General features: G+C 46.9%; 1 protein-coding gene across 1 annotated transcript in view; it reads right to left on the bottom strand.

Moving 5' to 3' along the window:
• Nucleotides 1-24350, bottom strand: part of PRKAR2A (protein kinase cAMP-dependent type II regulatory subunit alpha) — a 54008-nt gene extending 29658 nt beyond the window's left edge. Inside the window, exon 1 of the mRNA XM_083155593.1 lies at nt 23838-24350. Coding sequence (XP_083011719.1) covers nt 23838-24102 — 265 coding nt within the window. The 5' untranslated portion in view covers nt 24103-24350. The remainder of the gene's footprint in view (nt 1-23837) is intronic.
• Between the last annotated feature and the right edge of the window lie 312 nt (nt 24351-24662).

Raw genomic sequence — 24662 nt, 5'->3', positions numbered from 1 at the left:
CTTCAGCAAACCCACTGTACACTAGGAAACATACTGATTAGATACATAGGAGGGAACCAGAAATGTGTAACTAGAGGAAAATGATCTGGCAGTAAACAGTGTCAAACTAAAAATTCCCAGCAAAACATTCAAAAGGCCAAATAATAAAGCAAATCAAATAGGATAACAGACGTCACATTATAGGTAAGCAGAACGGAACACGAAAGTGCTTTACAGGAGACTTTCTACAGCAAGAATTCTTTTTCAGATTAAAATTAATGTGTCGTGTTCTTTGTTCACCACAGAAACACCATGTCTGACATAACCATGACATGGGAAGAAAGAAATAAGTGAAAATATAATTGCACCATTTGCAGTTAATGAGTCACATCAAACGATGGGAAGGATGACTGAAATGACGTGGTGTAATTACAGGGGCGGGGAGAGACCACTCTCTTGTAGGTGTAAAGAGGATAGATGCTGTGGATACTGGAAATATACACCTGTCGTCCCGTCCCCCGCGCACACACCATACCCCCAGCCTATTAACCACAGGCACAGATGCAATACAGCAAATCTGTACTGTGAAAAGAAGCATTCTATTAAGCTCCGCTGAACCTTAATCCAAGGGTGATTCGTCTGCCTCATTTCCTACCGGAACTTATAGGGGTGGTGGACATAATCAACACTCAATGTCAACGCTGACAAAAAGTCAACCTGTTCAATATTTATCAGGGACGTCAAGGAGAAAGTCACTCATTTTAGCTGACCCCCAACGTCACTCGTCGACTTTCTCACTGTTGACAATGTTAGGGTCAACATTTTGAATGTCGAAATTCTGACCATGCCAACATAGTCGACACAAAGACTAGATCCCATTATCAATTTCATGTTTTAGTAAAATTAACAATTTTTTTCATTTTGTATATTTTAATAAAAAATAAAATTACATGGTAAATAAATAATAAAAACATGGGATTGGCAGGTTTCTTATTGTTATCAGTAATACAGCAATGTCTATAGACGTCATCTAGGGTATTGATATTTGGTGAATCACAGTGACATAATGATTGGGTTAGCCCTCCAGGTTTGAGCCAATATAACAAGCAACATAGCGGATTATGCACCAAGCAGTGAAAAGACTGGATAGACTGGATGCCAATCACTTAAGTTGTGTTTTGCCACTTATTATTTGTATAAAAAAAATACAAACAAACTATTTAAGAACACAAAGATTTACAAATGGAATATATATACACACATACACATAAATAAAACGGTTTCTCACTAATTTTAATTCCAGAAGCATTGCAACTATTTCTTAAACTCACACACATGCACAGAAGTAGATGAACCAGACTAAATCTTGATTAGTTTTTCTGCCTTCGTCTACAGACTATTAGTGGTTATATAACTACTACTCTGGAACACTGAGATACGGCCTTAATTCCACTGAACGTGGTGCGATTACGTTAAATGGATTACTAGGAGAGATGCATTACACTTACATTTTCATTAGGGGCAAGTACGTAACTTTCACATCATACAAATGTTACTGATCGCCACATAAATACTGCAAAGGATTTGGTTATTCCGGTTTTCTGTCGCTGTGGAGCATTTTCATCGGATATTTTGAGGATCTCTCACAGCAACGGTTTGACTTGGTGGGAAATCTGCCCTGAACAGAGCATCGGACATAACTTCAGTAAGATGACCGCTAAATATATTAACTGATTGTTTACTTAATAGTCTCCAAAAATGTGTTTTAAATAAATTACATTAGGACAGATTAATAAAAATACATATTTAGCATTATCCGGATTAGGATATAATCACTACAGACAGGAGAAAACATCCAGGAGAGAAAAATAAACAATTTATTAAAGTAAAAAATAAAAATAAATAAAAAACAATAAATATGGGCAGACGTGATGATAAAAAACCACAACAATTTCCTCCTGCTGGTTCAGCTGCTATCGCTAGTACAGAAGAACAGAGAGATGCCGCAGAAGAACAGGGGACAGCCCGACCATCCTGTGCTACTGTTCCTAGGAAGCCAACATCCCGAAATGTGTTGAAGAGCACTATTTCAAACCTTGATGGCTAACCTTGACACTCCAGCTGTTGTTGAACTACACATCCCAGCATGCCCTGCAACAGTTTTAGCATGGCCAAATAGTAAAACTGTAGCAGGGCATGCTGGGATGTGTAGTTCGGCCACTAAAGGTCAACACCTCAAACAGGTCGGCATGCTTAAGGTCTACATGGTTGGAAGGTCAACACAAGCATTAGGTCAACAGTGAAAAGGATCGACAGGGGTTTTTGTTTTTATAGCCGACATATGCCGAAAGGCGGTAATTTATGCCCTACCATCCACTAGGGCAATGGTTCCCAACCCTGGTCCTCAAGAACCCCCAACAGTACATGTTTTCCAGGTCATCCTGCAGGTGCACTCATTATTCAAACACATTTTAAAAGATCACAGGTGGAGCTAATTATGTCACCTGTGATTCTGTGTGGAGACCTGGAAAACATGCACTGTTGGGGGTACTCGAGGACCAGGGTTGGGAACTAGGGGGGAGAGGGTGTGTCATTCGCACAAGACAAGGATAGTGACCGGACCCCTTATATGTCCTTTATTAATTGGACACGGCAGAATTGGAAGAAAGAAGAGAAACGAGTGTCCTTTTGTTGGTGCACCTCTAATTAACAAACATTAAAAATTAACCTTTATTGATTTATTTTTTAAAAGGCTGCAAATATTATTAAAAAACATATATCGACATACACAGTTGGGATGACACACATAAAACAAAGGTGGCGGGCAGGGATTGCTCTATGTTCAGTCTTTATTCAAAGATATGTTAGGTGTTTTAAACAGTGTGTGGATAACCTGATCCGTGCAGTGGATTAGGAGTTTAACCAATTCTGCTCCAATCTCTTCCTGCTACCTGGATCCTTATAATAACTTATCTGGACTGGGTAATCATGCTCCAATTTGTCACAGTTAACTTCAAATGATTTATCAGGTGTGGAAAGTAAAGGTTGTCACCCAGATGCTGCACCCTGTATGGTGGGGTGCACACTGGTAAATCAACCCAGGTATCCCAGATGGAAGTGGTCTGGGGTGTCCCTCTGTTTATTACTAGAGGTACCTCAACCCCAACAGTTGGCCCAAATACAGACTATCCTGGCACCGTCTCTGTTAGTCAAACATACTGACACCATATATGGTAATCTGCCCGCGCACCGCTGGCCGGCACGTGCTTCGCAGTTTAGCTTCCTCAGGGCCTGAGGAAGCTGAACTGCGAAGCACGTGCCGGCCAGCGGTGCGCGGGCAGATGTGATCGCTCTTTTCTTTATTTTCTATATACTGCATTTTGATTATGTGTTACAGCAGTGACTTGTCACTGAAGCCCTTGTAAGGGCTCTAACTCCCTGGTGTGCCCCCAGAGATATACCCGGAGACGTGTCTCCAGGGGTTGAGGTTCCCCTGTAACTACACAGAGGGACACCACATTAAATATCCTGTAGTGGTAACTTTGCCTTGTTTAAACTCACCTATCTGCAGATTACCATTTATGGTGGCAGTATTCGTGAGAAACGGAACTGGTCCCACCAATTCATCCGGTGTTGAGACACTGTGCTCTATTAAGCTCGCCAATCTGCAGATTACCATATATGGTGGCAGTATGTGTGACTAACAGAGACGGTGCCAGGATAGTCTGTATTTGGGCCAACTGTTGGGGTTGAGGTACCTCTAGTAATAAACAGAGGGACACCCCAGACCACTTCCATCTGGGATACCTGGGTTGATTTACCAGTGTGCACCCCACCATACAGGGTGCAGCATCTGGGTGACAACCTTTACTTTCCACACCTGATAAATCATTTGAAGTTAACTGTGACAAATTGGAGCATGATTACCCAGTCCAGATAAGTTATTATAAGGATCCAGGTAGCAGGAAGAGATTGAAGCAGAATTGGTTAAACTCCTAATCCACTGCACGGATCAGGTTATCCACACTGTTTAAAACACCTAACATATCTTTGAATAAAGACTGAACATAGAGCAATCCCTGCCCGCCACCTTTGTTTTATGTGTGTCATCCCAACTGTGTATGTCGATATATGTTTTTTAATAATTTTCGCAGCCTTTTAAAAAAAATCAATCAATAAAGGTTTATTTTTAATGTTCGTTAATTAGAGGTGCACCAACAAAAGGACACTTTTCTCTTCTTTCTTCCAGGGTTGGGAACCACTGCACTAGGGCATGGAGGTTGAACAGAATAGCGAGGGGAGCGCAGCGAGTCATGTGGTGCCCTGATACGATGTCCATGTCAACAATCGGGACAAAAAGTGAAATAACCCGTGTCTACGTGCAGCACAGTTCACTGAACCCACCTACACCTGTAGTAAAAAAAAAAAAAAAAAAGTTGAATAAAAACCCTGAAAACCGTTATTGGTGACAATATTGTTACTGTTTCGCAAAACCAGGGAGCACACTTCGCACTGGACGTGAAAAATGATCAATTATTACAGAATACAGATCACCACTGTTAGTGACAGCTAAGAAAATGAAACCAAAGAGATTATGTCGAGAGACTTATTCCGTGAGTCATTTCCCTTATTTACACTATATTGCAATCTCGAGATTTTCCTTGCGAGACATTTTAAAAGTACAAGTTTTGTAATGGATGGAATTACACTTTGAATAAACATTCCAAATGCTGGCTAACAGTTACATATCACATATGTCACGTACAAGCAGAATATTACCACTAGACCGAGTGCTAAGATGTTACATGTTCCCCAAAATGACAAACAAATAATCCTCCCATCACTAATATACAATCCTAAGATTAGCTTTGAGCTATTAGGGGGCAATTCAATTAAACATGAGAGCACGTCTTCATTGCAGTTTGAAGGTTGCAAGAAAATTAACATGGGGTTAATCGAATATAAATACCATATATACTCGAGTATAAGCATATTTTTTTCAGAACATTTTTTATGCTGAAAAGGCTTAAACTCGAGTGAGGGTCCCACTTGAGTCAATAAGTTTTCCCAGTTTGTTGTTGTAAAATTAGGTGCCCCGGCTTATAATCGGGTCGACTTATACTCGAGTATATACGGTAAACTAAACGATACACACAGCCTCCACCCCTTTACTGGAAAAAGCTTTTGGGGACCTTCGCAAAACTCGCCTTATAAAATTCAGTATCGATGATATAGAATAAGTTAGGACATATCTGAAGAGCCACCGATGGGAAGCAAAGTACGGATTCTTACCCGTTAATACGCTTTCCTCTACTCCACCATGGCAGCTGCACTATGGGTTCTCCCCCTCATTAGGTAGGTCTGGAAAGGAAAAAAAGACACAACACTGCCCCTATATAAGGACCGCCCCTACAGAGGCTCAGTGTCTTGATTATCAGCGAATATGCACTCATATATTAACTTAAATTAACATCTTATATTGCATCATATATCCCAAGGGAGGGAATAATGCTGCCATGGTGGAGTAGAGGAAAGCGTATTAACGGGTAAGAATCCGTACTTTCCTCTACCTCCCCATGGCAGCTGCACTATGGGTAGTACCATAGCAGTGTAAAAGAAAAAAATTTTTTTGGGTGGGGCCGAATCAGAGAGTAATACCTCATACTGAAGTAGGTTGTAGTCACCTACATGTAGGTCCCTTGAACTAACATTCTTCCCCTTATTAGGAGTTTTTTATGTCTGTCCTTATATTACTGCGCTCAGTATCTTCCTGCCTAGTTTCGCGTCACTGGAGGACTCGATATCCAAACTGTAATGTCTAGCAAAAGTGTGGACTGATGCCCAGCAGGCTGCTTTACAAAGTTCTTCTAGGGAAGCTGCTCCCTTCCTGGCCCAGGAGGATCCTACGGCTCTGGTGGAGTGAGCTTTTAAGCTTTGTGGCACTTCCTTGTTGTTTATCTTGTAAGCTTCCCCTATACATGTCCTGATCCATCTGGCGATGGTAGCTTTTGAGGCTCCAAGCCCCTTATTCTTGCCTTCTGTTACAACGAAGAGCCTTTTTGTTCTCCTCCAGCTCTCAACCCTTTGTAAGTAAATGGTTAGCGCTCTTTTCACATCTAGCTTGTGAAGCCTCCGTTCTTTCTCATTAGTTGGTTTTGCACAGAAAGACGGTAGTACTATCTCTTGGTTGATGTGGAACGATGAGACTACCTTGGGCAGGAAGTGAGGGTTTGTCCTTAGGACAACTTTGTTCTCAAAAAAGTTCAGGAATGGCTCTTCTGCCCAGAGGGCCTGCAACTCCGATACCCTTCTTGTGGATGTTACTGCCACCAGGAATGCTACTTTGGTCGTTAGCCACTTCACCGGCACCTCTTCTAGGGGCTCGAAGGGGCTCTCGGTTAGCGCATTTAGCACTAAATTGAGGTCCCATGGTGTGGTTGGGCTACGAAATTCTGGCCTTATCCTCTTGGATGCTTGTATGAACCTTTGTACATACTTATCTTCTGCGATTCTCCTGTCTAGTATGGCACCTAGCGCAGAGACCTGGACTTTTAATGTACTAACCGATAACTTCTTATCTAGGCCCGACTGGAGGAAGTCAAGTACTGTTGGTATGGCCCTATGATCCTTCCTCTGGGTTATACAGAATTGTGTGTATGTTTTCCAAATTCTGTAATATGTGCCTGATGTTGAGCTCTTCCTGGCCCTTAGCAAGGTCTTCACTACCTTAGAAGAGAAGCCCCTATTTAGCAGGGTTCTGGTTTCAGCAACCATGCCGCTAGGTTCCAGTCTCTGGGTTGATGTTGCGTATATCTTCCCTGCCATAGCAGGTCTTCTTGGTCCGGTAGTTTCCATGGCCCTGCTACTGCCATCCTGACCAGTTTCTGGAACCAGGCCCTCCTTGGCCATGTGGGCACAATGATTATTACCATTGCCTTTTCCTTCTGTATTTTGTTCAGTATCCTCGATATAACCGGGAAGGGAGGAAACACATACATCAGGCCTTGCTCCCACTGACACGTCAGTGCGTCCGTGTCCCAGGACCCTTCTTCCCAGTGTCTGGATATGAACTTCTCTACCTTCCTGTTGCCTCTGGTTGCCATGAGATCTATCCTTGGATAGCCCCATCTCTGAGCTATCTCTTCGAATACTCCTTGGGATAATTCCCACTCCCCTGGGTTTATCTGCTTCCTGCTCAGGGCATCCGCTTGCTGGTTTTCTCTTCCTGCTATAAATACTGCTGCGAGACTGCTCGTCCAGGCTTCCGCCCAGCTCAGCACCATTGCTGCTGCTGTCATCATCGCTCTGCTCCTTGTACCTCCCTGCTTGTTGAGGTACGCTACTGCTACCGCGTTGTCTGTTCTGATTATTATGTCTCTCTGATATAGTTGGGATTGGAAGTACTGACACGCCTCTCTCACTGCGTTCCATCTCCCTGATGTTCGAGTGAAGTGCTCCTTCCTGCCTTGACCACTGTCCTTGGGCTGCTGTCCCCTCGCATACTGCCCCCCAGCCTGCCATGCTGGCATCGGTTGTTATTAGCACCTGTTCTCCTGTGGTGAAGGACTTGCCTTGTCCCAGTCTTCCTCTTGACCCCCACCAGAGCAGGTCTTGCTTGGCTCCTTTTGACAGTATGATTCTCTGTGTGGTCCTCTTGCTGTCTCCGTTCCACGGAGACAGAAAGCAGTTTTGTATGCCTCTTGTGTGGAACCTTGCCCAGTTTACAGTATCTGATGCTGCCGACATTAGGCCCAGTAGCCTTAGGCAGTCTGCTGAACTGACTGTTCTTCTTACTTGGAAGTAGTTTATTTCCTGTTTTAGCTTTGCTATTCTTTCCTGCGTCAGTATTGCCTTCATTGTTATTGAGTCTATAACGACCCCCAGATATTTCACCGCTGTTGTGGGCTGAAGCTGGCTTTTGTCTAGATTTATAATCCAGCCATGTTCTTGGAGAAATTCCATTACTCTGTGAGTGTGGCTTACTGCTTGATCCTCTGACCGAGCCATTACTAATAGGTCGTCCAAGTACGCCCATACTGTGATGCCTTCTTCTCTTAACTTTGCCACCAGCACCACCAGGATCTTGGTGAATGTCCTTGGGGATGTTGACAGGCCGAACGGCAGAGCTGTGAACTGGTAGGTTACGCCTGATATGCGGAATCTTAAGAATTTTTGGTGTTCTGAGTAAATCGGTATGTGAAGGTAGGCATCCCTGAGATCTATCGTAGTCAAGAATGCGTTTCTCTTTATATCCGGGAGTATCGTTCTGAGAGACTCCATCTTGAATTTTCTTGCTACCACGTATGCATTCAGCCTTCTCAGATCCAGAATGGTCCTGAATCCTCCCGATTGTTTCTTGACCACAAAAAACCTTGATTGCCAACCCGTCATCTCTTGTCCTTTGGGGACCACCACCACTACTCCTTGTGCTATCATGTTTTTTAGGCTCTGCTTTAGTGCCCGCCTTTCTTCTTTGTCCTTTGGTATGGGTGACTCTTCCAGCCATACTCCAGGGTCTTGTAAAAATTCTATTTTGTATCCTGATGATACTGCTTCCATCACCCACTTGTCTTTGGTAGATTGGGCCCAGACTGAGTGGAATTTTTTCAGTCTGCCCCCTACCTTCTGCTTGGCGTCATTGTGTTTGTCTGTATCCAAACCTTCCATCTCTGCCCCTTTGGCCACGAAAGGAGCTCCTTCCACCGGACCAGGGTCTCCTATACCCCCTGCCCGGCCTGTATGTTCTTGCCTCCTTAAAGTCTTGGAACTGGGGTCTTTGTGATCTGTTTGGTGGTTTCTTAAACCCTCTGTCTTGAGGGAGCCACGTCGATTTTCCCCCTGTCGTTTTTGAGATGATGTCATCTAAGCCTTTCCCGAATAGGTAATCACCTTGGAACGGGAGTGAAACCAGCTTGTTTTTGGACTGGGCGTCAGCCGACCATGACTTGAGCCACAGTGCTCTCCTGGTTACTGCGGTACTTGCGTTTGACCTGGCTGCCAGTCTGACCGCATCCAATGACGCATCGCAGATAAACTCAACGGCAATTTGCACGTTCTGTATTATTTTAAGGAGTTCTGACCTTTTCACTCCGTCCAGTAAGTCAGACTCTAAGGGCCTTATTCAGATCTGAGCGCAGTACAAATTTGTTTGGAAAATGGGCAAAACCATGTGCACTGCAGGTGGGGCAGATGTAACATGTATAGAGAGAGTTAGATTTGTGTGAGTTATTTTGTTTCTGTGCAGGGTAAATACTGGCTGCATTATTTTTACACTGCAATTTAGATTTCAGTTTCAGCACCCCCCACCCAAATTTAACTCTCTTTGCACAGGTTACATCTGCTCCACCTGCAGTGCACATGGTTTTGCCCATTTTCCAAACAAATTTTTACTGAGATCAGATCTGAATAAGGCCCTAAGTCCTGACACCAGGATCTCAATACCCTCGAGGTCACTGCTATCGCCGAGGATGATTTAATGGAGGCCCCTGACGTAATGTGCTGCTTACGCAGGCTCATCTCCATCTTCCTTTCCATTGCGTCTTTAAACGCATTGGCGTCTTCAAGTGGTAGAGTAGTTTTCCTTGCCAGTCTGGCAATGGCTGAATCTACTTTGGGAGCCGTCTCCCATTTCTTCACTTGCTCCGTGTCAAATGGGTACATTTTGTTAACCCTAAGCGGCACGGCTATTTTCTTATCCGGATTAGCCCATTCTTCCTCCACTATGTCCTGCAGTGGTTTGGATAGGGGAAAAGACTTGGGTTTTTTCTTTTTATCTTTGAAGAGAAGGTCTTGTAACCTCCCTTCCTCTTGTGGATCCTCAATGCTGAGTGATTTGTTTATTAGAGTAAGTAGGCTATTAAGGAGATCTGGATTAAAATCCAGCTCCATTTTCTCCTGTGTCACTTCCCCTTCTTCCACTTCCTCTTGTGGATCAATAGCGGGCCCTTCCCCTGGGTCAGAATCCTCGGAAGGTGGTTCCCTGGGCCTTTTGTGTGACCCCTTCTTCAGATCTTCCTTTGTAACAAAGGTGTCTGCTAAGGAAGTTTTTAACATGGCTACCAGGTCCGCCATCTGTTCTGGCCTCATTATGGGGGCTTTTTTACAGTTATCACACACCGTGCCCTTGCATTTCTCTGGCAGGGGCGCATCACACACCGAGCATTTAGACGTATGTAATTTTTTATGCTTCTGTTTAAGCTCCAATTTATCCTTGCTTGATTCTGACCTGTAAACACATAAGCCCTTACTTAATGGCTGTCCATTTACATGCATTTCCTTACATTTTCCTCTTGGCTTACCCCGATTTCCCCTGCTGCTTTTTATCATCCTCCATAACTGCAATCACTGTAGCACAAGATAAGGTAATCAGTAAAATGCCTGATAAAATTGCAGTATAGTGCTCCGTTAGCAAGCTAACATTGGAGCCTTACCCGGTGTCAGTCTGGTTTTGGTGAGTATCAGCAGCGTTTTCCGGCCGGCTGCGGCGCCATTTTAAGTCCTGGCATGTTTGTCAGAGAGGTGCGCCCTGCGTTCCCTGATGACCTCACACTACCCATAAATCCGCTCCGTGCGCGCGCGTCCTCGTGCACCCGCCGACGCCAGACGCCGCGTCTGACGTTGCCTCCGGCGCTTCCTGTGCTCGTGCTCCGTGTGAGAGGAGAGATGCTGTACAGCATGGCGCACGAGTCCTGCTGTAATTCACTGTGTTCCGGACAGACAGTAGGTATGTTTGCGGGGATTTTGCCCATAACCCCCAGCCACATTAGCGGAGGGGGGTTCACCAGACAGGTGTCCCAACTACTCTAGGTAGCGGGTAGCCTTCTTTTCGCCTAAACCCCAACTGCACTAGGCAGCGGGGAAGGTAGCAGCATTGTGGGGTAAGCCTCCTCTACCTGGAAAGGAAAAAAAGACACTGAGCCTCTGTAGGGGCGGTCCTTATATAGGGGCAGTGTTGTGTCTTTTTTTCCTTTCCAGACCTACCTAATGAGGGGGAGAACCCATAGTGCAGCTGCCATGGGGAGGTAGAGGAAAGCTTGTTAAGTTCTAGTGACCAAAGCTCTGGAACCTCTGCTTTGTAGACAGCATTTTCTGACTAATGTGCTGGAAACAATGCTGTTACCACAAAAGGGATAACACAATAACCCCAAGGCACTGGTTAGCGCAGATTTCTGATCACATCCCAGGAAGATGCAATCATAAATCCACCAGTTGCCAGTTTACAGCGTGACAATTGAATAGCACCAGGCACTCATTCCGGGAGCCTCAAACTCACACTGCATTGGATTCCCCTATTTAATATTCAGTCGGGTTTTAAAAGAGCTGCTGAACATATTAACATTATAGGAATACTGTTAACCCAAGTAACAGGATTCCACATGGATTAGTTTCTTAGGCCTTGTACCTAGAAGAAAATAGATCTGCCTGGTCCAACTAATTGGCTTCTACAGCTGAGCCTGGAGCACAGACAAAGCTGCTCTGCCAGTATGACAGGTGGGAGACTAATACTGGGTGCACCTCCATTATACATAAAGAAGAAACCCCTCAAGGCTCCTAGATTTACTGGTCCCATTCCTGGGTTCTACATTATTCTGAGAGATCTGAATGACCAACCAGTAGGGGCCGCACTCACCCCCTCTATAACAATGTGTGTGTTTGTATAATAAGGAGTCGTCCCAGTTGGCACAAACAAACTGGCAAAACCTGTACATTTGGATGGAGACGCCAGTTAGGTTGCATAAGGTCTCGTGAACAGAATTAATGTATTGCTTCGTTTAATATATACTAACACTACTCGGCTGACTCAATGGGGGTGTGGCCAGGTGCCCGTCCCAGTGCCAGCTTGCAGATCAGAAGTGAGTACAAGACTCTTGGGGAATAGAGCGGTCATCTACTAACCAGGGATATGCAGGAGTCTGGGCTCGTCCTGCAGCTAACCTGGGTGCATGATAAATAATGTGTCCAATCAGGTGGCCATAACTTATGGTCGCCCAAAAACAACAGAATTCCACCAATTAGCTGTAAGTTGTTGCTTAGATTTAAAACTAATGCGGTGTACACATGGTGCGATTGTGACAAACTTTCTATTTGATTTGACTATACAGGTCGAGTATCCCGTATCCGAATATCCGTTATCCGAATTATTCCGAAATACGGACATTCCAGAAAGTGAAAAATTTTTTTTTTTTTTGCTAAAAACTCACTGGGGACATTTGTAACAGCATCACTGGGGACATGATATGTAACTGGCACTATATATGTGCAAGACAATGATTGCTTGGCATTCAAATTCAGTGCTGAGATAGTACACACAATTTGTTTCACGTTTTGAAACCTTGTTTTTTGAACAAATAAAATATATTTGTGTGTATTTTATGTGGTAATAAAATATATTTGTGTGTATATTATGTGTTTGTACAGCATAAATGCAAGATACTTCAAAATACATAATTGAAATATTAAAATATTCCAAAATACGGAATAATCCGTTATCCAAAATTCTCCTGGTCCCGAGCATTTTGGATAAGGGATACTCAACCTGTATAATCAGAATCACAGTGTTAGCCGCTGTCGGCCCTGACGCGTGGCCACGTGGCAGCGCTGACAAGTCTATTTCTGCTTCCATTTGCTAGAGGGAAAAGAAGGCCATGCTGCTCAATGACCCCTCCCCCCCAGTGCCCGGCGGCCGCAAATATCAAATCAATATCGGTGACCACCACATCGCACCGTGTGTCGTGTCATGGTTTAAAAATCCCTATTTTAAAGTAAAAATGTCACTGATCCAATGCAGGACCTCTGGTTAACCCTTTCTATACTTGCTGGCTATCATGTTTCATATCCCAGCCTGTGACAACAGCCCTACAGTATATGACCACTACACCTTTGCAGAATGAATGCCGTGTGAGATGACCACAAATAACTTTATCCATAATAGTGGAAGGTTAACAAATGACTACTCCAGCAGCCAACGGACCACACTGGTCACTGACCACGCACACGTGTAGACAGGTTTTACACTACAGCTGCGAAATCCTGAGCAGTAACCGAATAGAATCAGATAAATTTCGGACCTATATCACCAATGTATTCTGATCACTTTCCTACTAGCAGAATTCTCCTTAGAGACTGACACATGTGGAACATAATAGAATGCGGACACACCAATGAAGTAGACATCTCCCAGATGATAGAACTAGGTCAAAACTGGACCTACCATACGTATATGAGGAGAGGGGACATCATTTCATACCTGTCAGACAGGAGACTGTTCTATTATAAGGGGCTGCACTATCGCCTGCCTTATAGAATTTATTAGAGAAAAGGATTTTTTTTTTGTAATTCTGGAAATTGCTAATCAATTTGATGACATATTAACTAGAGCACAGCACCAGTAGCACATATTATGCATTGTCATTCGGCGTCAGGCCCCCAGCATGCCCCAGGTCACCCTGTACCAGTCATGCCTTCCATCGCCTGCAGGTGCTGCATTGGTGACTATAACTTTACTACTACTTACCGTATATACTCGAGTATAAGTCGACCCGAATATAAGCCGAGGCACCTAATTTCACAACAAAAAACTGGGAAAACTTATTGACTCAAGTGGGACCCTCACTTGAGTATAAGCCGGGGGGCTTTTTCAGCATAAAAAATGTTCTGAAAAAGTAAGCTTATACTCGAGTATATATGGTACATCTAAAAAGGAGTGTACACACTTTATGGCACTATAGCAATATGCACGATAATGATACCGTTATCGGTACTATAAAGGGTCAGGCATGTCAAAACTATGGCCCCCCAGCTATTGTGAAACTAAAAGTCCCATCATGCCTTGCCAGTTTTGCTATTAAGGAATTCTAAAAACTATGGCAAGGCATGCTGGGATGTGTAGTTTCACAACAGCTGAAGGGCCAGAGTTTGGCCATGCCTGGTGTACTGTGTATGCATTATATTGTTAATGTTGCACAACTCCGCTGGTCGTTATGACCCCCCTATCTTAGTATGCAAGACTCATCAGCAAGAGCTATGGATCTCTCTTGGAAGTGGCTGCTGAAGGATATCATTACCTAGGAGCATAGGATGTGCAAGAGTAAAACGGTGAATGCTATCATGTAGGGTGTATGCACCTTTAGTGTGGACAACAGTGATGCAAGCAGCTCTTTACACAGGATCTTGAAGGGTTTTTTGCAAGTGTTATGCATTAAGCTCTCCCCACCACCTGGGCCAGTAAAACATTACAATTCAGTAGTTAAACATCCATCTGCACAGAACATGTGGGGAGGAGGCCCAGTCATACAGGAGGAGGCTGTGACGGTATCTAATCACCACATGGCATATAACCCATATGGGAGCATTCTGATTCGCTACCAGCGTTACTTTGCCGATTGTGGCTATGGAGCTGCGGGCCGGTAAGAGTCCATATAATAAGGGGAACGGTGACCAATATAAGATTACATTATGTTTGTCCCCAGTCTGCCTGCATCCAGCAAAGTGGCATCACATGGATTTGGAAGCCTTGGTTGTGCATCACTGTGTTAAAGGCCGCAAAGAATTAAAGAGCAGCTGCAATGCATTACTACTATCCAATACTAGCACCCACTGGAGGAAAGATCTCTGCAACATGTATCTGACTGCATGGACAGTACACATTATCTGCTCATCTTCTACCCAGTTCTCATGCGGCGCAATAGATGCCATGAACAATTGAATGGGCACAATGTTTTCATTTTTTTTTTTTTAAACCCCTGCACAGTACAATAATGCCACACTTGTCCCACAGAGGGAAATGGGGAGTGTGCTCATGCGCTCAGTGGCTCCAAACGTCATAAGCAGCCCAGGCTCCCAGTTACTTTGGTAGCCTGGGCCGCTCAGCTCATGTGCGGTCTGCTGATCATGCATGTGCGGTGGTCACGTGAATCAAACAGCCGCCATAAACCCCTTTGGGTGCTGCAGCAGCTGTAGGAAATGCTGCTTTGTACGTTATGGGGATCCCCAATATTTGCTGTTACCCCCTGGGAGCAGCTGTTTTGGGGCTGTGCCACAGCTCAGTGATAAATAGGCCTCCAGCTGTTGTGAGCTAGCCCATTCCTCTGTCACTACACACAATCTGGCAAGCAGCCATGCTTATAGTTTATTACTGGGTTACTCTTCCTGCGGCATTAATAAATCAGCAGAAAGTATCTGAACCCCTGTTCTCATACAGACCACACTGCAATGTCTGATACAGGACAGCCAGACGATCCCCATCACAGTGACGTGCATAGTGCTGTATATTGATCGGCTTCATCTCCAGACCAGTACTCCTGGAAGTGCACTTGTTTTCTGGTCAGACGCCCATTACGGCTCCATTACAGACTTTAATAATTGTTTCTCACACTGGAGGCTGTGAGAGAAAAACACATTGAATGCCACGGGTGATGGACGTGTGATCAGAGCAGCAATTGAACAGCTCCGATAGATGCTCATTGCTGTAGATGGCCAGCAGGAGACACTCAGACGAATTAAGTCCACCTCCCCCTTCATTCTTAATCAGTGGCGGTTTTTACCTATGGGCTGAAGGACTGCAGCCCCTCCCTGATAAAATCTGCCACCTCCTCAGCATTGGTGAGGCCAGTGACTTGACGGTGACTTGCATTGGGAGGTGTTCCCTCTCTCCGGGACTGTCAGTCTGTGCTGCGATAGGCAGAGAGCCAAGTTCCTGTAGGAAGCCCCTCCCTACCTTATACAGAGGCGACACAGCCCACAGAAGCCAGGCTTTTGCGCACACGCCTGACAACTGTATAGTACAGACGGCTAAACCATGGCGGTCGAGATGGGCAGAGGGGACCGGCACAAACCCAGCTGCTTGCCCCTCCTACTCTCAGATAGGAGCTGCCACTGGTCTTAATGCAGATACCACAGCAGCAGGTTACACTGCACCTCTTTCACATATATTTAAATACTGCCAGGAAGGTATGAGCAAATAAGAGAAGCGGTGCACGAACGAACGCAAACAATCTGCAGCACCAAAATACAAGCAACACAATATTTAAAAACTGTCAATGGCTAGGACTGAACTCAAAACGAAATCTAAATGTCTATCAGATAATCCATTTAATAGGATACGGGAAACATGGTCATTACATACAAGAGAAGAAATGGAAACATATTAAAAAGTACATAATGCCCCCAATTACTGAAGTATAATAAACTTCTGTTCCTCAATTACGGCTCAGTGATGACCCCAATTCTATGCGTCATAGTTGTCAATAAGATAAGTGAGCTTTGCCACACTGGATCGTAGCCGAATATGGGGAGAAGAAAAGTGCCCTTGCTGGGTCAAGAATATAGGAGCAGAGATCGCGTCTCACTGGTAATGCTCCGGTTCTCCAGTAGCAGAGCCAACAGTCTGGTCTGGAGTTGGATTGCAAACTCAAACCCATGACTACAAACGTGGCCCATTTTGTTGCATCTGGCGAAGGAACAATGTCACTCTTCCAATCTTTAAACAGGCCAGCTGCTACTCCTTGGGATATACTGGGAGAACTGGACAGACAAGCCTCATACACACTGCTAAACTGGTCTGGTGATTAACAATCCAATCTCCCAATTTTTTCAGCAGGCTTCAAAAACTTTTCACAAAACCAGGCGACCGACACCAGGCGACCAAAACCGGACGACCGACACCAGGCGACCAAAACCGGACGACCGACACCAGGGGCAGCCCAAATCCTATCATAGAAACTAAGCAGCAGCCCATTGTGCACTTGCTCACCAGCTACCTCATTTAGTCCGCTGTGCTCCGAGTAGGACAGGGGAAGGTTGTGAGTCTGCAGTGCTTGCATCCAGTGCAGTGTGAGATGGGGTCTAAAGACTGCGTCCCCCCCGGATCCCCAATGGCATTTGTTAATCACACTTCTGTGACCCTGAGGGCCTGATGCCGCAACTCCCCAACTGTCATCTGGCCTATGTAAGAACTATGCCAGGTGTTGCGCCCACATACTAAGACCCTGGGGAAGACACTGTAGAGAGAAATGGCATGTTCCGTAACCTGTAGTCATGCACAAACATGATTCAAACAACATCTGCAGAAGGGCGGTCTGACAGATCGAACATGTCTGAAAATGAAATGTACATAATCGTTTTATGACATTTGGTCGTTTGCCAATCAGTGAGAATACCGTAAACCAGCCAATTCATTGTATCTCTATGTATGGCTCTGTGTATGGACAAGAGGCACAGGGCAGGTGAGCAGAAAGTGTGTGAGCAGGGGCCAGATGGTCCTGGATGCTGCAGACAGGGGAGAAATGGGCCATTTCAATTGTGCCTCCTACTGAGCGTCTATAGCAATGTGCAAATATCCGAGCAATTCAATTGTTGCTCCAAACATTGCTCATAACGCACATTTTTTACAAAGCCTCTGGAGGTGCGATAACAAAATTTCCATAGTTTGGGTGCCACAACGCCCAAGCAGGAACATTACCCACACAAATGGCCACGGAAATGGCTGTCTGATCAGAGCAACAATTAAATAGCTCCAATATATTCCCATGCTATAAAAGCCCAGCAGGGGGCGCAGGAAACGACTGAACCAGCCCCAGCATAAGAGCATTCATTGTAAAATGTGCCTATTGGAGGTAAATCTAATCTCATTAGGCGATATACTGTAAATTCATCTCTATTAACTGTAACCAATCCCAGATGTTGTTCTCCATGCATCATTTCACAGAGTGTAAGCTGCAGACAGGCTGGCAACCAAGTGTGACATCGGCAAACAATGATTCCTGCTATGGGCAGTGATTAATCTCTGCTCATACAGTGTACCCATATACTAAGCTCCAGTGTCAGCAGCGCTGCCTGACTGCTCGTACAGCGTACCCGTATACTAAGTTCCAGTGTCAGCAGCGCTGCCTGACTGCTTGTACAGCGTACCCGTATACTAAGCTCCAGTGTCAGCAGCGCTGCCTGACCGCTCATACAGTGTACCCATATACTAAGCTCCAGTGTCAGCAGCGCTGCCTGGCGGCTCATACAGCGTACCCGTATACTAAGTTCCAGTGTCAGCAGCGCTGCCTGACGGCTCATACAGCGTACCCGTACACTAAGCTCCAGTATCAGCAGAGCTGCCTGACTGCTCATACAGTGTACCTGTATACTAAGTTCCAGTGTCAGCAGCGCTGCCTGACGGCTCATACAGCGTACCCGTATACCAAGCTCCAGTGTCAGCAGCGATGCCTGACTGCTTGTACAGCGTACCCGTATACTAAGCTCCAGTGTCAGCAGCGCTGCCTGACCGCTCATACAGTGTACCCGTATACCAAGCTCCAGTGTCAGCAGCGCTGCCTGACCGCTCATACAGTGTACCTGTATACTAAGCTCCAGTGTCAGCAGCGCTGCCTGACCGCTCATACAGCGTACCCGTATACTAAGCTCCAGTGTCAGCAGCGCTGCCTGACGGCTCATACAGTGTACCTGTATACTAAGCTCCAGTGTCAGCAGCGCTGCCTGACCGCTCATACAGTGTACCCGTATACCAAGCTCCAGTGTCAGCAGCGCTGCCTGACCGCTCATACAGCGTACCCGTATACTAAGCTCCAGTGTCAGCAGCGCTGCCTGACCGCTCATACAGTGTACCTGTATACTAAGCTCCAGTGTCAGCAGCGCTGCCTGACCGCTCATACAGTGTACCTGTATACTAAGCTCCAGTGTCAGCAGCGCAGGGATCATGGCTTTCATTCTAATAAATCTGTGTGGAGTTTGTATATGCCACCGACATTTTCTCCACAATCTGGGAACTGCGATTTCTTCCCGCAAATATATGTTAAAGAACTACTGGCTGAATTAACGTGGGTGCTCAGCATACTTTACTGATGCTGCTGTTCCATACCTCCCCCTAACAGCCACCTACTGCCCCGTAGCACCGTCCACCCCCTGGAAGCACGGCCAGGTATCCGAGAGCGGGAGAGAGCTGCAGTGGTGACCTTTAGGCGTTTTCTCTTTCTACCAATTTGCTCCACGGCTTCCTCATTGCCATGGCGATGGCAGAGCTTTTCCTGCACCATGAAAGCTGGGAATGTAATGAGGTCAGGAAGTGCAGGGAAGATGGAAACATGGCGTGATTAAAGCACAAGTTCTCAGCTTTCTGAAACAAAGGGAAGCGACAGGGACACGATGATCAGCACCAGCCAATATTAGTGGTGTAGGGACAACATTATTTTATCTTCTGGATTGTAATATTATCTAATGAGCGCTGAGGTTTAGTTAACAGTCAGACAAGTGATGGGCAATAAGCAGCCGTGTCGTAGAACTACACACCCCAGCAAACCCCGTCAGTTTCTCCATTCAGTCATGCTAAACTGTTGCAGGGCATGCTTGGAGGTATGGGTCAGGAGGTCGACACCTCAAATAGGTCAACATGCTTAAGGACAACATGGTGGGAACGCCAACACAAACATTAGGCTGACAATCAAAAGGTCAATGTGGGTTTTTCACTGTTTTTGTCCCGAATGTCGACATGGACACGGTATCGGTGCTATGTTCTAGTGCAGTGACGGCTAACCTTGTCAACTACACATCCCAGCATGGCCTGCATCAGTTTTAGCATGGCCAAATAGCAAAACTGTAGCAGAGCATGCTGGGATGTGTAGTTCAACAACATCTGGAGGGTCAAGGTTAGCCATCAAGGTTCTAGTGGATAGTAGGGCATGAAATACCTCCTGTCAGCACAAAAGGTGAAAAACATCTGTCGACCTGAAACCTCAAAGCCAATATCTGAAACATAAGTTATAGGGGAAACTTAGGTGTAGGGGAGGTTAGGGTTAGATGGGGGGGGGGGGGGGGGGGGGGTAGGTGGAGGTAAAAGAAGGGAGGTTACATACTTAACCATAAGTGTCAGGCTCCTGGCAGTCAGGATACCAGTTACAGTCTTTGACCACCAGCTCTCTAAACGGACGGATTCTGTACCCAAACCCTGGGTTGTTTGGATCAATCCCAACCCTGCTCTAAATGTATCAAGAGGTCACAACTTACAAACTACACAATAAGCAGACACCTAATACCCTCATCTGTATCACCCACATTGCCAGACGTCAGTGTGGCATTGCTTCATGGCACAAGCGATACTGAATGATCTCAACTCCAGGTTCCACACCCACAAGAGGTTTCTGGCCTCCGGGAAGCTCCGTGCACAGACAGCATGAACCTTTGTATATATAAACTTGCTGGTAGAGTTTACACATTACAGCCAGATATTACCTGCAGCAAGACATTACCCAGCTGACCCCAGATAACCCAATCATTTCAAGGCTTTCATAATAAAGGTTTAAAAATCCCTCTGCTATGACCTCAGAGTGAAAAATGTGTAATATAGAGAAAGCATGGGAGGCGCTGGGCAAGTCACACACACTCCTATGCCAGCCTTTATCCTTTCATGCACTCACCTCCTGCTGACGTAGAGGAGAGGATGTGCAGGGCACGCCAGGATGCCAACCATGAGATACTGCTCTATAGAGAGCCGAAACACTAACATGCAGGCCCTGGATGTCAGCGCCATTTACAACGCCAGTGGAGTACATTAAATGGCAGAAAAGCCCCTTCGCAGTCATGTCATCCAATGCCAGCAGCATTCATACACAGCCAATAACATCTGATAAGACAACTAAATAATCCTAAACTGCTATGTTAGTATTAATTACATAGAGCTGTTGCTGTGTGCGATACACGTATCTATATACACACCCACCTCCTATATAATTATACACATAACGTTACCTTATAAGGAATCATACAGTCTGTAGTTACACGCACTCACTCTGCACAATTACTACCAGAAAGATTGCAGAAGCCAGAATGGAAGAAGTAAAATAGGCATCTTCCTTATTCCAGGGCTCTGCTGGATTCCACGGATAGGTCGGGGTCTGGGAGCTGGGGCACCAAAACTTTTATCCCTTCCAACTCAAAAGAGATCAAGTAACCAATCAGAAGCTTTCTGGCCAGCTGCACTGCACAATGAGGTCCAACGTGCCAGTCTGGATGTGCCAGGCACTGAGATGATGAATTAAACAGATCTCCAATAATAAACAGTACTATACTAAAAGGCCAATTAAGCCTCACATTTACTACATCAATGGTAAAGACATTACCCTGGGATTAACAAACATGTACAAGGCACTTTGATAAAGGCGGGAGTACCATAGATAACAGCAGCAATTCACAAATGTGCCAAACGCATTTCAGCTGCTGGTTACAAGCGGGGGCATTGCGTTACTTCCAGGTAAAATCCATTCTTTCTTCATTAGATCAAGGCCGGTGCACGTCACAGCACTCCACATGATGCATGGCAGCTGCTACTACAAGGGCCAAAACTCTGTTTGTCCACATATATTATGATTGGCAGCCACCAGCCCCGGTTTTGCCTGTTACATTGACCATTAATAATAAGAATTGATCCTGGTCCACCAACCCAAGGCACCCCTGCAAGTGTCCTGAGGCACCCCAGGGAGCCTAGGCACACAGTTTGGGAACCACTGTACTACTGTATATAATGTCTTCCCATTCATAGCACCACTGACAGTTATTGGTATTATCACGTTTACAGAGGGGGGGGTGTTATGGTGACTACCACATATACAGGAGATAGGATGGACAGTTATTGTTTATCACCTATATCAAGGGAAGCCAACTCCAGTCCTCGAGAGTTAACAGTGCACGTTTTCCAGGTCTCCTCACAGAATCATAAGTGAAGTAATTAGCTCCACCTGTGGATCTTTTAAAATGTGTTAAACTGGCCATACATCTACAGATCGATTGTCAGATTGGTCTGGTTGGAACAAAATCCTGGTTATGGATGAGAGCAAATGACAGTTGACCATTTGCTTTAAAATGCTGGAAAACTGCCAAAAACTGTCAGATATTACCAGGTTTTTGTTCCAACCAGCCCAATCTGACAATGGATCTGTAGATGTATGGCCAGCTTTAGTCAGTAATGAGTGCAGCTGTGCACCTGATCCGGAAAACGTGAGCTGTTGGTAGCTCTCGAGGACTGGAGTTGGCTACCCTGACCTATAGATAGAGGGGGGCAGTTATTGGTGATTAGCACACATACAAGAGCAGGTCACAGGCGGGGGCGCAGTATTAGTGACCGGCACACACACAGGAGGTGGGGGGGCAGCACCTATACAGGAGAGAGGGGGGGCAGTATTGCTGACCAGCACATATACAGGAGAGGGGGGGGCAGTATTGGTGACCAGCACATATACAGGTGAGGGGGGGGGGGCCAGTATTGGTGACCAGCACCTATACAGGAGGGGGGGGGCAGTATTGGTGACCAGCACATATACAGGAGAGAGAGGGGGGGGCAGTATTGGTGACCAGCACATATACAGGAGAGAGAGGGGGGGCAGTATTGGTGACCAGCACCTATACAGGAGAGAGAGGGGGGGCAGTATTGGTGACCAGCACCTATACAGGAGAGGGGGGGGCAGTATTGGTGACCAGCACATATACAGGAGAGAGAGGGGGGGCAGTATTGGTGACCAGCACCTATACAGGAGAGAGAGGGGGGGCAGTATTGGTGACCAGCACCTATACAGGAGAGGGGGGGGGCAGTATTGGTGACCAGCACCTATACAGGAGAGGGGGGGCAGTATTGGTGACCAGCACCTATACAGGAGAGAGAGGGGGGGCAGTATTGGTGACCAGCACCTATACAGGAGAGGGGGGGCAGTATTGGTGACCAGCACCTATACAGGAGAGAGAGGGGGGGCAGTATTGGTGACCAGCACCTATACAGGAGAGAGAGGGGGGGCAGTATTGGTGACCAGCACCTATACAGGAGAGAGAGGGGGGGCAGTATTGGTGACCAGCACCTATACAGGAGAGAGAGGGGGGGCAGTATTGGTGACCAGCACCTATACAGGAGAGGGGGGGGCAGTATTGGTGACCAGCACATATACAGGAGAGAGAGGGGGGGCAGTATTGGTGACCAGCACCTATACAGGAGAGAGAGGGGGGGCAGTATTGGTGACCAGCACCTATACAGGAGAGAGAGGGGGGGCAGTATTGGTGACCAGCACCTATACAGGAGAGAGAGGGGGGGCAGTATTGGTGACCAGCACCTATACAGGAGAGGGGGGGGCAGTATTGGTGACCAGCACATATACAGGAGAGAGAGGGGGGGGCAGTATTGGTGACCAGCACCTATACAGGAGAGAGAGGGGGGGCAGTATTGGTGACCAGCACATATACAGGAGAGAGAGGGGGGGCAGTATTGGTGACCAGCACCTATACAGGAGAGAGAGGGGGGGCAGTATTGGTGACCAGCACCTATACAGGAGAGGGGGGGGGCAGTATTGGTGACCAGCACATATACAGGAGGAGGGGGGGCAGTATTGGTGACCAGCACATATACAGGAGGAGGGGGGGCAGTATTGGTGACCAGCACATATACAGGAGAGGGGGGGGGGGCAGTATTGGTGACAAGCACATATACAGGAGGAGGGGGGGCAGTATTGGTGACCAGCACATATACAGGAGGAGGGGGGGCAGTATTGGTGACCAGCACATATACAGGAGGAGGGGGGGCAGTATTGGTGACCAGCACATATACAGGAGAGTGGGGGGGGGGGCAGTATTGGTGACAAGCACATATACAGGAGTGACCACCCAACTGACAGGTTACCCAATAAAGCAATGCCCTCACCCAGCTGCCACCCTGCTAATGACAGGCCACCCCACCACCACCACACTTCTCCCTTACAGCCAATGAGGTAAACCTGTAGAGGCACTACAAGCCCCAGCATGCACTGGAAGAGCCCCAGGAAGGGGCTGCAGGCCTATGGGCTCCAGGCCGGGGCAGCTCGGAGGGGTAGCAGGCGGCCTCTTACGTTCAAAGTCGGATTCGTCAGACTCGTTGTCGTCGTCCTCCTCCCCGTTGGACTCGGTCTGCATGGGCTCCCCGTCAAAGTTGACCCCGCGGGCGTGAGGCCGGGGAGCCGCGGCGGCCCCGCCGTCATCCTGCAGCCGGTTCTCCCGCAGGCGGGTGAAGTAGTGCACGGCGAACTCCACCAGGTCGTGAGGCCTCTTGCGGAGGACCTCTACCGTGTAGCCCTGCAGCAACTCCGTCAGCCCGGGCGGGATCTCGATGCTCATCGTCCCCCGGGGGGCTCCGTGCCCTCTGGCGGGCACTCACAGCACGGCGGCACGGTGGCGGGGCCCGGGGGGAAGTGTCCGAACGGTCCCCCTCCCTCCCACCCCCCTGACACGCTGCGGCCGCTGCGAGGGAAGCTGCTGAGGCGGCTCCGGCTTCTCCTTCTCCTCACACACACAGGACGCAGGACCGGCACCGCAGCGCAGCGCGCACTGATCCCTCTGCTCGCCGCCGCCGGGAGGAGGAGGGGGTGGGGCGTCAGCAGGGTGCGCGCGCGTCGGGATGGAGGCCGGGCGGGACATTGGTGGGGAGGGCGGGACGCCTCACTGACGTCACAGGCTTTGCTTCCGCTGGGGGATTATTTTATTATTTAGTGCTGTCAGTCACACACCCGGCGCCTGTTTGTTTGGTGTGACATGGCGAGGGGGCGTATCAGGGGGCGGGGACTGAGCTGCATAACAAGTCCCTCCCATCTCACTCTTGACAGCCAATTACAGGGAGACATTTGTAGGTCTTTTGGGGCCACAACAACCCTGGCCTTGACTAGACAGGATGCTGAGGT

This window comes from Crinia signifera, chromosome 8, assembly GCF_055691185.1.
Source record: "Crinia signifera chromosome 8, ASM5569118v1, whole genome shotgun sequence".
NCBI lineage: Eukaryota > Metazoa > Chordata > Amphibia > Anura > Myobatrachidae > Crinia > Crinia signifera.
Note: the sequence above shows the minus strand (reverse complement) of the source record. Positions and strands in the feature narration are given on the sequence as shown.